Raw genomic sequence first — 15,676 nt, forward strand, 5'->3', positions numbered from 1 at the left:
AGCAACGACTAGAGGGAGCTCACTACATACAGATTTATACAGCCACCACTAGAGGGAGCTCACTACATACAGATTTATATAGCAACGACTAGAGGGAGCTCACTACATACAGATTTATACAGCCACCACTAGAGGGAGCTCACTACATACAGATTTATATAGCAACGACTAGAGGGAGCTCACTACATACAGATTTATACAGCCACCACTAGAGGGAGCTCACTACATACAGATTTATACAGCCACCACTAGAGGGAGCTCACTACATACAGATTTATACAGCCACCACTAGAGGGAGCTCACTACATACAGGTTTATACAGCCACCACTAGAGGGAGCTCACTACATACAGATTTATATAGCAACGACTAGAGGGAGTTTACTACATATTTATACAGCCACCACTAGGGGAGCACACTACATAGATATATACAGCCACCACTAGAAGGAGCTCACTACATACAGATTTATATAGCCACCACTAGAGGGAGCTCACTACATACAGATTTATACAGCCACCACTAGAGGGAGCTCACTACATACAGATTTATATAGCCAGCACTAGAGGGAGCTCACTACATACAGATTTATACTGCCACCACTAGGGGGAGCTCACTACATACAGATCTATACCGCCACCACTAGAGAGAGCGCACTACATACAGATTTATACTGTCACCACTAGAGGGAGCTCACTACATACAGATTTATACAGCCACCACTAGGGGGAGCTCACTACATACAGATTTATGCTGCCACCACTAGAGTGAGCTCACTACATACATATTTATACAGCCACCACTAGGGGGAGCTCACTACATACAGATTTATATATCCACCACTAGAGGGAGCTCACTACATACAGATTTATACAGCCACCACTAGAGGGAGCTCACTACATACAGATATATACCACCACCACTAGAGGGAGCTCACTACATACAGATTATACAGTCACCACTAGAGAGAGCTCACTACATACAGATTTATACAGCCACCACTAGAGGGAGCTCACTACATACAGATTTATACAGCCACCACTAGAGGAAGCTCACTACATATAGATCTATACAGCCACCACTAGGGGGAGCTCACTACATACAGATATATACAGCCACCACTAGAGAGAGCTCACTACATACAGAGTTATACAGCCACCACTAGAGGAAGCTCACTACATACAGATTTATACAGTCACCACTAGAGGGAGATCACTACATATAGATCTATACAGCCACCACTAGAGGGAGCTCACTACATACAGATTTATACAGCCACCACTAGAGAGAGCTCACTACATACAGATTTATACAGCCACCACTAGAGAGAGCTCACTACATACAGATTTATACAGCCACCACTAGAGAGAGCTCACTACATACAGATTTATACAGCCACCACTAGGAGGAGCTCACTACATATAGATTTATACAGTCACCACTAGAGGGAGCTCACTACATACAGATTATACAGCCACCACTAGAGGGAGCTCATTACATACAGATTTATACAGCCACTACTAGAGGGAGCTCACTACATACAGATTTATACAGCCACCACTAGGGGGAGCTCACTACATACAGATTTATACTGCCACCACTAGGGGGAGCTCACTACATACAGATCTATACCGCCACCACTAGAGAGAGCGCACTACATACAGATTTATACTGCCACCACTAGAGGGAGCTCACTACATACAGATTTATACAGCCACCACTAGAGGGAGCACACTACATACAGATTTATACAGCCACCACTAGAGGGAGCTCACTACATACAGATTTATATAGCCACCACAAGAGAGAGCTCACTACATACAGATTTATACAGCCACCACTAGAGGGAGCTCACTACATACAGATTTATACAGCCACCACTAGAGGGAGCACACCACATACAGATTTATACAGCCACCACTAGAGGGAGCTCACTACATACAGGTTTATAGAGCCACCACTAGAGGGAGCACACTACATACAGATTTATACAGCCACCACTAGGGGGAGCTCACTACATACAGATTTATACAGCCACCACTAGAGGGAGCTCACTACATACAGATTTATACAGCCACCACTAGAGGGAGCTCACTACATACAGATTTATACAGCCACCACTAGAGGGAGCTCACTACATACAGATTTATACAGCCACCACTAGAGGGAGCTCACTACATACAGGTTTATACAGCCACCACTAGAGGGAGCTCACTACATACAGATTTATATAGCAACGACTAGAGGGAGTTTACTACATATTTATACAGCCACCACTAGGGGAGCACACTACATAGATATATACAGCCACCACTAGAAGGAGCTCACTACATACAGATTTATATAGCCACCACTAGAGGGAGCTCACTACATACAGATTTATACAGCCACCACTAGAGGGAGCTCACTACATACAGATTTATATAGCCAGCACTAGAGGGAGCTCACTACATACAGATTTATACTGCCACCACTAGGGGGAGCTCACTACATACAGATCTATACCACCACCACTAGAGAGAGAGCACTACATACAGATTTATACTGTCACCACTAGAGGGAGCTCACTACATACAGATTTATACAGCCACCACTAGGGGGAGCTCACTACATACAGATTTATGCTGCCACCACTAGAGTGAGCTCACTACATACATATTTATACAGCCACCACTAGGGGGAGCTCACTACATACAGATTTATATATCCACCACTAGAGGGAGCTCACTACATACAGATTTATACAGCCACCACTAGAGGGAGCTCACTACATACAGATATATACCACCACCACTAGAGGGAGCTCACTACATACAGATTATACAGTCACCACTAGAGAGAGCTCACTACATACAGATTTATACAGCCACCACTAGAGGGAGCTCACTACATACAGATTTATACAGCCACCACTAGAGGAAGCTCACTACATATAGATCTATACAGCCACCACTAGGGGGAGCTCACTACATACAGATATATACAGCCACCACTAGAGAGAGCTCACTACATACAGAGTTATACAGCCACCACTAGAGGAAGCTCACTACATACAGATTTATACAGTCACCACTAGAGGGAGATCACTACATATAGATCTATACAGCCACCACTAGAGGGAGCTCACTACATACAGATTTATACAGCCACCACTAGAGAGAGCTCACTACATACAGATTTATACAGCCACCACTAGAGAGAGCTCACTACATACAGATTTATACAGCCACCACTAGAGAGAGCTCACTACATACAGATTTATACAGCCACCACTAGGAGGAGCTCACTACATATAGATTTATACAGTCACCACTAGAGGGAGCTCACTACATACAGATTATACAGCCACCACTAGAGGGAGCTCATTACATACAGATTTATACAGCCACTACTAGAGGGAGCTCACTACATACAGATTTATACAGCCACCACTAGGGGGAGCTCACTACATACAGATTTATACTGCCACCACTAGGGGGAGCTCACTACATACAGATCTATACCGCCACCACTAGAGAGAGCGCACTACATACAGATTTATACTGCCACCACTAGAGGGAGCTCACTACATACAGATTTATACAGCCACCACTAGAGGGAGCACACTACATACAGATTTATACAGCCACCACTAGAGGGAGCTCACTACATACAGATTTATATAGCCACCACAAGAGAGAGCTCACTACATACAGATTTATACAGCCACCACTAGAGGGAGCTCACTACATACAGGTTTATAGAGCCACCACTAGAGGGAGCACACTACATACAGATTTATACAGCCACCACTAGGGGGAGCTCACTACATACAGATTTATACAGCCACCACTAGAGGGAGCTCACTACATACAGATTTATACAGCCACCACTAGAGGGAGCACACTACATATAGATTTATACAGCCACCACTAGAGGGAGATCATTACATACAGATTTATACAGCCACCACTAGAGGGAGCTCACTACATACAGATTTACAGTTAGGTCCATATATATTTGGACAGAAACATTTTTCTAATTTTGGTTCTAGACATTACCACAATGAATTTTAAACAAAACAATTCAGATGCAGTTGAAGTTCAGACTTTCAGCTTTCATTTGAGGGTATCCACATTAAAATTGGATGAAGGGTTTAGGAGTTTCAGCTCCTTAACATGTGCCACCCTGTTTTTAAAGGGACCAAAAGTAATTGGACAATTGACTCCAAGGCTTTTTCATGGACAGGTGTGGGCAATCCCTTCGTTATGTCATTCTCAATTAAGCAGATAAAAGGCCTGGAGTTGATTTGATGTGTGGTGCTTGCATTTGGAAGGTTTTGATGTGAAGTAAACATGCGGTCAAAGGAGCTCTCCATGCAGGTGAAACAAGCCATCCTTAAGCTGCAAAAACAGAAAAAACCCTTCCGAGAAATTGCTACAATATTAGGAGTGGCAAAATCTACAGTTTGGTACATCCTGAGAAAGAAAGAAAGCACTGGTGAACTCATCAATGCAAAAAGACCTGGGCGCCCACGGAAGACAACAGTGGTGGATGATCGCAGAATAATCTCCATGGTGAAGAGAAACCCCTTCACAACAGCCAACCAAGTGACCAACACTCTCCAGGAGGTAGGCGTATCAATATCCAAATCTACCATAAAGAGAAGACTGCATGAGAGTAAATACAGAGGGTTCACTGCACGGTGCAAGCCACTCATAAGCATCAAGAAGAAAAAGGCTAGACTGGACTTTGCTAAAAAACATCTAAAAAAGCCAGCACAGTTCTGGAAGAACATTCTTTGGACAGATGAAACCAAGATCAACCTCTACCGCTCATGATCCAAAGCATACCACATCATCTGTAAAACACGGCGGAGGCAGTGTGATGGCTTGGGCATGCATGGCTGCCAGTGGCACTGGGTTACTAGTGTTTATTGATGATGTGACACAGGACAGAAGCAGCCGAATGAATTCTGATGTATTCAGAGCCGTACTGTGTGCTCAGATCCAGCCAAATGCAGCCAAACTGATTGGTCGTCGTTTCATACTACAGATGGACAATGACCCAAAACATAAAGCCAAAGCAACCCAGGAGTTTATTAAAGAAAAGAAGTGGAATATTCTTGAATGGCCAAGTCAGTCACCTGATCTCAACCCAATTGAGCATGCATTTCACTTGTTAAAGACTAAACTTCAGACAGAAAGGCCCACAAACAAACAGCAACTGAAAACCACCGCAGTGAAGGCCTGGCAGAGCATCAAAGAGGAGGAAACACAGCGTCTGGTGATGTCCATGAGTTCAAGACTTCAGGCAGTCATTGCCAACAAAGGGTTTTCAACCAAGTACTAGAAATGAACATTTTATTTACAATTATTTAATCTGTCTAATTACTTTTGGTCCCTTTAAAAACAGGGTGGCACATGTTAAGGAGCTGAAACTCCTAAACCCTTCATCCAATTTTAATGTGGATACCCTCAAATGAAAGCTGAAAGTCTGAACTTCAACTGTATCTGAATTGTTTTGTTTAAAATTCATTGTGGTAATGTCTAGAACCAAAATTAGAAAAATGTTGTCTCTGTCCAAATATATATGGACCTAACTGTATAAAGCCAACACTAGAGGGAGCACACTACTTACAGATTTATACAGCCACCACTAGAGGGAGCCCACTACATACAGATATATACAGCCACCACTAGAGGGAGCCGACTACATACAGATACATGCAGCCACCACTAGAGGGAGCTCACTACATACAGATTTATACAGCCACCACTAGGGGGAGCACACTACATACAGATTTATACAGCCACCACTAGAGGGAGCCCACTACATACAGATATATACAGCCACCACTAGAGGGAGCACACTACATACAGATTTATACAGCCACCACTAGAGGGAGCTCACTACATACAGATTTATACTGCCACCACTAGTTGGGGGGGGCTCACTACATACAGATTTATACAGCCACCACTACGGGGGGGGGGGGGGCTCACTACATACAGATTATACAGCCACCACTAGGGGGAGCTCACTACATACAGATTTATACAGCCACCACTAGAGAGAGCACAAAACATATAGATTTATACAGACACCACTAGAGGGAGCACACTACATACAGATTTATACAGCCACCACTAGAGGGAGCTCACTACATACAGATCTATACAGACACCAGTAGAGGGAGCTCACTACATACAGATTTATACAGCCACCAGTAGAGGGAGCTCACTACATACAGATTTATACAGCCACCACTAGAGAGAGCTCACTACATACAGATTTATACAGCCACCACTAGAGGGAGCTCACTACATACAGATTTATACAGGCACCACTAGAGGGAGCACACTACATACAGATTTATACAGCCACCACTAGAGGGAGCTCACTACATACAGATCTATACAGACACCACTAGAGGGAGCTCACTACATACAGATTTATACAGACAACATAAATAAGATCCATCCCCTTAAGTGTGCCCAATGCTGGGGTCCCTAGATACTAGGAATCACAGTGGTCCTTTCGGTCGGAGCCCTACTGGATCAGTCACTAATAGCTGATCCTTTGTGTTGATGGTGGAAAGATGGAGTCACATCTCCAGCAATGACAGACAGCTGTGTAAACCCAAAGCTTGAATGAACAGCTGCGTGATAATAAAGCCTGGCTTCTCAATGCACAATACCGGGGCCAGGACGACCCTTAGAGTCCTAAAAAATAAATAAAACTCCCCGCCATTGATTTTTGTCTTTCTCGCTCTCGTTTTAATTCGGCTTTTTCTCTTTTAAATATTCAATGTAGGTGACAGCAGATCAATGGCCGCCCTCCTCCCCTCCCCCGTCCCGGTCTCTCAGGCTGCAGGCAGTAAGCTCTCTGTACAATCATATGCGAAAGATCAAGCGGCAGATGAAAAAAAAAAAAAGCTTGCCATAAATCAGGCCGGATCTCCACGTCCTGTAAATTTAATCTGACACTCAATCTCCGCTGTTAAATAAAAGCCCCATAAAAAAGGCAGCGGCAATGCGTTCTGCGATCTGTCACTATAATGGACTTCACAGACGGCGGTGGAGCGGAGGCCGCAGTACGCTTTATAGGAGTCTGCAATGTACGATTTTTAAGGGATATTTCAACCTAAAATGACCTTTAAAAAAAAAAAAAAAAGCCTTATATCTTCTCCTGACAGCCAATAAGGGTGCAGCATGTGCACACGTTCAGTATCTGGATGCAGAAATTTCTACATCTCTTGGCTGCAAAAATGCTATAGAGATAGTTAATAGATAGATATAGACAGACAGACAGACATGTAATTGCACAATCCCCTGGACATATTATAAAATTGCACCCTGTGGAGCTTATTGGGCAGGTTTTTATGATTAAATAAATGGAAAAAAAAAATGACGTGGGGTGCCCCCTTATTTTAAGAAACCAGCTAAGGTAAAGCAGACAGCTGATATTATCAGGCTGGGAAGGTCCACAGTTATTTGGCCCCTTCCCAGCCCAAAAATAGCAGCCCTCAGCCGCAGGTATACACAAGTATTTTTGTGTGCGTTTCCTTTTTTTTCCTGGTTAGTAGTTGTTTTTAGGCTGGGAAGGGCCCAATAACCAGGGACCTTCCCAGCCTGATAATATCAGCTCTAAGCTGTCTGCTTTACCTTGGCTGCTTAAAAAAAAATGGGTGAGACCCCACGTCATTTTTTTTTTCATTTATTTAGTCATAACAAGTTGTCCAATTAGCTCCACAAGGTGCAATTTTATAATATGTCGGTGGGGGGCGGGGGGTTGTGAAATTATATGTGTATATGTCTAAATGTCTGTCTATATGTCTGATGGGAATACCCCTTTAAGACACATAAGAAGCTAACATGAAGCATAAATGTCTCTTCTTCTGTTACCTGATGGGAGCAGGGCTTCCAAACATCATCTCCTCTTACTGTAAAGAACCCTTTCCTGTATTTTTGAGGAAATCATGTTCCATAGTACAGTTCTTCAAATTAATAAATCATGTTTAAATTTTTTGCATCATTTTTATACATCTCAATAAAATTACCCTAATTCATCATTCCCCAAACACCCCCAATCCCACGCTGTAGAATCCTAGTCTTTCCAACCTTAACCCCAATGGGGGTAAGTAATTGAGGCTTCTGGGTCCTAATGGAAAAACACCTTCCTTGTGCCATTTATAATTATGGGGTCTTCTGGAGAGTCAAAGGGGCACACAAGAAGGAACCAGGTGTGGCTCCTACCTCTAAACCCCTTATAACTACACTCTTGCATTACCCATATCCACGGTAATGTCTTATAAGTCAAGCAATTTAATATTTCACTTGTGGGATTTAGCATTTTTTGCTGCACCTACAAAATTGTATTGGCTTTACAGCTGCTGACTGACATGGAGTGCTCAGCTTCATTTTCATATCATACAAAGACACCTACCCCTCTTTTTCCGGCCTCTTCGTTGAGGGCAGCTATCCAAGCCTTCAGCCATTGACTTCTCCAGCTATTCAATGATAAAACCCAGGACAGTAGAGAATCGGCTTCGCTCTGCGCACCAGAATATGGCGTCTTCGTTTTACGTTTCCACCAACCGTTCAGGACGTACTGGACGAGATATACCGCAATGGTCACCAAGGAGGCAAAAAAGAGGGTCACCAGGCATAACCACTGAAATTCTCCAAACCAAGACATGGCTCCAAGAGACTTCAACCTTCATGAAATGATATATTGTAATCCAAAAGATGCTCCGGGTTCCCCTGTAAAGGGATCTCAGAAGGGTCAAAAATAGTAAAACGGAAAGTGGGGGACGTGTTCCATGTTCATCGACGGGGACCGGAGATCAGAAGATAAGGTTCACCTCAACTGTAAGACTCCAAGGTGGAGAGAAACTGGAATTCCCAAGAGGAATGAGTTGGAACAAGTGAAAAATGGACTGGAATTTTTCCCAGCATCCCTGGTCCCAGATAGCGGAGGTGGCAAGACAAGCGCTGGCATAGACCCAACGAAAATTACCCTGGCCTCAGACCTGTTGGAGGAACGTGGTCTCCTCCTGTGTCGTAGCTTGAGGGTAGACGTCAGAAACAAACGGGGCCATTCTCTCCTCTCCAGCTGCGCCTCCGAACTGTCGGGAAAGTTGTCTCCTTCCAGGAATAGTGGAGTTTCCCTCTAATTCCTCCGAAGATAGCAGCTTGGGACTTTCATCTTTAAAGTCATAGAAGAAGTGGCTAGGGGGGGAAAGATCACATGGTTAGCGAGCTTTCAATAAATATCCCGTCAGCTGAGAGCGCAGAGTGTGTATTGGCAGAAGCCATGAGATTGCGAAGCACGCGCCCCGACAGCTCGGAATCAAAACAGGCCTTGTGGACATGGCGGCTTGTCAAAGATTAGACAAACATGGCCGCTTTCCAAGAAAAACAGCGCCACACCTGTTTACAGGTTGTGGGTGGTATTGCAGCTCAGCCCCATTTGCTTCAATGGATTCAAGTTGCAATACCAAATACAACCTAAAAAAAACAGGTGTGGAGCTGTTTCTGGAAGAAGAGATGTATATTTTTTCTAATCCTGGACAACCCCTTTAAGTATAGCCTTAAAAAACCTATGAACAAAAAAACAACAACAACAGTGCCCTTTCTATGCTTGGGAGTCTAGTGGGCAGTCCTACCTGATAAAGGGGGCTGTTCAGATAGAGGATTTATGTTAATAGAAATAGTTGTTACTGAGTAGGACCGCCCACTGGACTCCTAAGCATAGAAAGGGCAGTAATCTCTTCCCACAAATCTATATATCACTGAGTAGCACCGCCCACTGGACTCCTAAGCATAGAAAGAGGAGTAATCTCTTCCCACAAATCTATATATCACTGAGTAGCACCGCCCACTGGACTCCTAACCATAGAAAGGGCAGTAATCTCTTTCCACAAATCTATATATCACTGAGTAGCACCGCCCACTGGACTCCTAAGCATAGAAAGGGCAGTAATCTCTTCTCACAAATCTATATTACTGAGTAGCACCGCCCACTGGACTCCTAACCATAGAAAGGGCAGTAATCTCTTCCCACAAATCTATATATCACTGAGTAGCACCGCCCACTGGACTCCTAAGCATAGAAAGGGCAGTAATCTCTTCCCACAAATCTATATATCACTGAGTAGCACCGCCCACTGGACTCCTAAGCATAGAAATGGCAGTAATCTCTTCTCACAAATCTATATTACTGAGTAGCACCGCCCACTGGACTCCTAACCATAGAAAGGGCAGTAATCTCTTTCCACAAATCTATATATCACTGAGTAGCACCGCCCACTGGACTCCTAAGCATAGAAAGGGCAGTAATCTCTTCTCACAAATCTATATTACTGAGTAGCACCGCCCACTGGACTCCTAACCATAGAAAGGGCAGTAATCTCTTCCCACAAATCTATATATCACTGAGTAGCACCGCCCACTGGACTCCTAAGCATAGAAAGGGCAGTAATCTCTTCCCACAAATCTATATATCACTGAGTAGCACCGCCCACTGGACTCCTAAGCATAGAAATGGCAGTAATCTCTTCTCACAAATCTATATTACTGAGTAGCACCGCCCACTGGACTCCTAACCATAGAAAGGGCAGTAATCTCTTCCCACAAATCTATATATCACTGAGTAGCACCGCCCACTGGACTCCTAAGCATAGAAAGGGCAGTAATCTCTTCCCACAAATCTATATATCACTGAGTAGCACCGCCCACTGGACTCCTAAGCATAGAAAGGGCAGTAATCTCTTCCCACAAATCTATATATCACTGAGTAGCACCGCCCACTGGACTCCTAAGCATAGAAAGGGCAGTAATCTCTTCCCACAAATCTATATTACTGAGTAGCACCGCCCACTGGACTCCTAAGCATAGAAAGGGCAGTAATCTCTTCCCACAAATCTATATCACTGAGTAGCACCGCCCACTGGACTCCTAAGCATAGTAAGGGCAGTAATCTCTTCCCACAAATCTATATATCACTGAGTAGCACCGCCCACTGGACTCCTAAGCATAGAAAGGGCAGTAATCTCTTCCCACAAATCTATATTACTGAGTAGCACCGCCCACTGGACTCCTAAGCATAGAAAGGGCAGTAATCTCTTCCCACAAATCTATATCACTGAGTAGCACCGCCCACTGGACTCCTAAGCATAGTAAGGGCAGTAATCTCTTCCCACAAATCTATATATCACTGAGTAGCACCGCCCACTGGACTCCTAAGCATAGAAAGGGCAGTAATCTCTTCCCACAAATCTATATATCACTGAGTAGCACCGCCCACTGGACTCCTAAGCATAGAAAGGGCAGTAATCTCTTCCCACAAATCTATATTACTGAGTAGCACCGCCCACTGGACTCCTAAGCATAGAAAGGGCAGTAATCTCTTCCCACAAATCTATATATCACTGAGTAGCACCGCCCACTGGACTCCTAAGCATAGAAAGGGCAGTAATCTCTTCCCACAAATCTATATATTACTGAGTAGCACCGCCCACTGGACTCCTAAGCATAGAAAGGGCAGTAATCTCTTCCCACAAATCTATATATCACTGAGTAGCACCACCCACTGGACTCCTAAGCATAGAAAAGGCAGTAATCTCTTCCCACAAATCTATATTACTGAGTAGCACCACCCACTGGACTCCTAACCATAGAAAGGGCAGTAATCTCTTCCCACAAATCTATATATCACTGAGTAGCACCACCCACTGGACTCCTAAGCATAGAAAAGGCAGTAATCTCTTCCCACAAATCTATATTACTGAGTAGCACCGCCCACTGGACTCCTAAGCATAGAAAGGGCAGTAATCTCTTCCCACAAATCTATATATCACTGAGTAGCACCGCCCACTGGACTCCTAAGCATAGAAAGGGCAGTAATCTCTTCCCACAAATCTATATATCACTGAGTAGCACCACCCACTGGACTCCTAAGCATAGAAAGGGCAGTAATCTCTTCCCACAAATCTATATTACTGAGTAGCACCGCCCACTGGACTCCTAAGCATAGAAAGGGCAGTAATCTCTTCCCACAAATCTATATTACTGAGTAGCACCGCCCACTGGACTCCTAAGCATAGAAAGGGCAGTAATCTCTTCCCACAAATCTATATATCACTGAGTAGCACCGCCCACTGGACTCCTAAGCATAGAAAGGGCAGTAATCTCTTCCCACAAATCTATATATTACTGAGTAGCACCGCCCACTGGACTCCTAAGCATAGAAAGGGCAGTAATCTCTTCCCACAAATCTATATATCACTGAGTAGCACCACCCACTGGACTCCTAAGCATAGAAAAGGCAGTAATCTCTTCCCACAAATCTATATTACTGAGTAGCACCACCCACTGGACTCCTAACCATAGAAAGGGCAGTAATCTCTTCCCACAAATCTATATATCACTGAGTAGCACCACCCACTGGACTCCTAAGCATAGAAAAGGCAGTAATCTCTTCCCACAAATCTATATTACTGAGTAGCACCGCCCACTGGACTCCTAAGCATAGAAAGGGCAGTAATCTCTTCCCACAAATCTATATATCACTGAGTAGCACCGCCCACTGGACTCCTAAGCATAGAAAGGGCAGTAATCTCTTCCCACAAATCTATATATCACTGAGTAGCACCACCCACTGGACTCCTAAGCATAGAAAGGGCAGTAATCTCTTCCCACAAATCTATATTACTGAGTAGCACCGCCCACTGGACTCCTAAGCATAGAAAGGGCAGTAATCTCTTCCCACAAATCTATATTACTGAGTAGCACCGCCCACTGGACTCCTAAGCATAGAAAGAGGAGTAATCTCTTCCCACAAATCTATATATCACTGAGTAGCACCGCCCACTGGACTCCTAAGCATTAAAAGGGCAATGATCTCTTTTCAGAAATCTACATATGAATCTGCTCGGCTCCTACGCCTCCTCTACACCATGCCGCTCACCGGTCAGATGCATGTCTGGGGTATCAGGGTCGGTTTAGATGGACCTAAACCTATCATTCCTGAAATCTGTCAGCAGCACATAGGCTACCCCTACAGCCTGCACTGTTACTGGGAGCTGCTTTCCTTTCCTTATGATCGGGATACACTCTCCATAATAATTGGGGAATTGTTATTTCTGCAATTGCCTTTATGATTAGTGGAGGTTTAGATGATTTCATTTTCGGATGTGAATACAATCTCGCCTCCTTCTACCTTCCTTTCCCCGCACGGTACGCCGCCGCCGCCGCCAGGGTTTTGTTTATTCAGCTGCGCTCTATTTATAGGGAAATACTTATCTGTATCCTACGTTTTGTGCATCGAGTTTCCATGACAACCCCGTAAACTCCACTGTGCACTTACCTAGGTCGGTCTTTGTTTTAACCAAAGGGGTCACTTATTATTTTTTTTTAATTTTACCAATATCTGCCTAAATACCTTTTTTTTTTTTTTTTAAAGGAACCCCCTGATATTTTCAGAAGGAAAAAATGTGCACTGGCCCTTTAAGAGCCATTCTGTCTTCCACTTACACCTACACAGGGCAGGTAGTGTAAATAGTGATTCCCTGTCCTGCTCTGGCAGCTACGCCCTGGTGTATACAGTGTACACACAAGTGTGGTAAAGAAATAGCAAACTAGTGTTTATACTGTTTATACCACCTGCAAGGTGCAGCTTCATCCAGTGTGTAAAGGCAGTCACAGCAAAGAAATAGATTAAGTTTACTTAGGATTCTATTTTCAGTACACTGGCCCTTTAAGGCACACTTAAAGGGCACCTGTCACTTGCCAGAAATATGTAATTGCTTTACCTGGTGTAAAAGTTTCTGTTCTCCTGAATCCGGCATAGTTTTTATTTTTCTCCTGCGCCTCTCCGTTACCGAGATATGACCCCATCTTCCTCGTATGTAAATCAACTGGGAGTGGTTCTCAAGAAGAGAATGTGATGACCACGCCCCATTGGCTAACAAGCCTAGATATCTGTACAGAGAAAAGGGGGCCGTATCTCAGGAACGGAGTGGCGCAGGAACAAAAGAAAAACATCACCGGATTCAGGAGAACAGCGGCATTTACACCAGGTATAAAAATAACATATTTATAGCAAGTCAAAGGTCTTCCTTAAAGGGGAAAGTCTGACAGTTTTATGCAAATTTTCATAGCAATATAAGGTCTCATATCTCATTTCCTTCTCTTCTATCAAAGACTGTATTCACTCAGCTCTCCCAGGCTCCTGAATGGTATATTTGCCTATTTATACAGTTATCCATCCATAAAGGGATTGTACCTAATGGTCACTTCAAAAGGAGCTGAGCTGCAATACCAGACACAACCTGTTGACAGGTGTGGCGCTGTGGGGGAAAAAAAAAAACAGCATTAAAACACTAAGAAGAGTGAGCAAAAATCCCCAGGTGACCTGTTGGTTTTCACAAAAACAGAAATAATTCCCAAACTATGCGGAGGAGAGCTGGGAAACTCCACCTCTAATTATTCACAGAGGTAACTTTGCTTTCCCATGATACAACTTACTCGTTTCCTTGAGTTGGAAATGAATTAAAGAGAAAATGAGTGATTTTTATAACACGTTGATTGAGACTGGACTCATAGGATCTGCCGGACTCATCACTTTCTTTTAACCCCAGTCTTGCTAATATCTTAAAATTCCGTCCCCTCCCCTTGGGGGAGGAGAATGATACCTTCTCCTTAACTATTGGGCGGCGATGACCTGGGCGGAACTCCCCGCCCCCGAGGAACTTCACAGCATAGGAAAAGGTGGAGAACTGGCCCAGGAGTCATGGAGGGGCAAACAAACTGCAGCCTCCACCAGCCTTGGGTGGCCCCCATTTAGGCAGCATAATTGGGTGCCACTAGTAGTGATCTTGTAAAACAGCCTAGAAGCAATGGGAAGGACTTCTATATTGATTTCTATCCTTAGGTCCTGTGTATGGAAGAGTCCGGAGAGATGGCTGAACGGTAGTGTACGGTTTGCTTTAGACCCTAAAACGAAATGATCAAACATGTTGAATATCAACATGCCCAATCCTTCTTATTTTTGGCATCTACTATCCTGGGAGAGCCGGGACACCACCACACAACATATATCCACCAAATATTGACAGGTATGACCACCTTTCATCTAAAGCCACCCCTAGATTATAACTTGGGGTCGTTCAAGGGCGCCCATATCTCATGCGTTGGTTAATACGACAAGCGGTGATATCTCATCCTGACGTGACTACTCCCATCATCGCGCTCAAAGGTGAATAGAGAAGAGGTAAAAAGGTGGCGAACTGCTATAAAATAATACGTAGGGAGGGGCGCAACCATTATTGGGGAAGGTATGAAGGCCGGGCGCACAGGAGGAGGATCGCCTTACGAGCTGCACCTACTCATTACCAGGCCCAGTGAAAATGACATAGCTGTCAGCCCGAAATTATCTCCATCCTCCAATAAAGCGGTGACAGGCGCTTCCAGGCACCAGAATTAAGCGGTAATAGACATTAATAAAACTGCACTGTGAGCAGCCAGCACGAGATAGCAGCATACACCGCGGAGCAGCACACACCGCGGAGCAGCACACACCGCAGAGCAGCACACACCGCAGAGCAGCACACACCGCAGAGCAGCACACACCGCGGAGCAGCACACACCGCAGAGCAGCACACACCGTGGAGCAGCACACACCACGGAGCAGCA

General features: G+C 44.3%; 1 protein-coding gene across 2 annotated transcripts in view; it reads right to left on the reverse strand.

The window, feature by feature from the left end:
- The window catches only part of C2CD2 (C2 calcium dependent domain containing 2), a 65,748-nt gene that overhangs the window by 46,736 nt on the left and 3,336 nt on the right, over positions 1 to 15,676 (reverse strand). Inside the window, exon 2 of one of the 2 annotated variants that reach the window (XM_073668485.1) lies at positions 8,427 to 9,211. The exons of the other annotated variant lie outside the window; for it this stretch is intronic. Coding sequence (XP_073524586.1) covers positions 8,427 to 8,678 — 252 coding nt within the window. The 5' untranslated portion in view covers positions 8,679 to 9,211. The remainder of the gene's footprint in view (positions 1 to 8,426; positions 9,212 to 15,676) is intronic. 2 annotated transcript variants of the gene reach the window in all.

This window comes from Phyllobates terribilis, unplaced genomic scaffold (genome assembly GCF_046119375.1).
Source record: "Phyllobates terribilis strain yellow unplaced genomic scaffold, ASM4611937v1 Scaffold_2__4_contigs__length_985480577, whole genome shotgun sequence".
NCBI lineage: Eukaryota > Metazoa > Chordata > Amphibia > Anura > Dendrobatidae > Phyllobates > Phyllobates terribilis.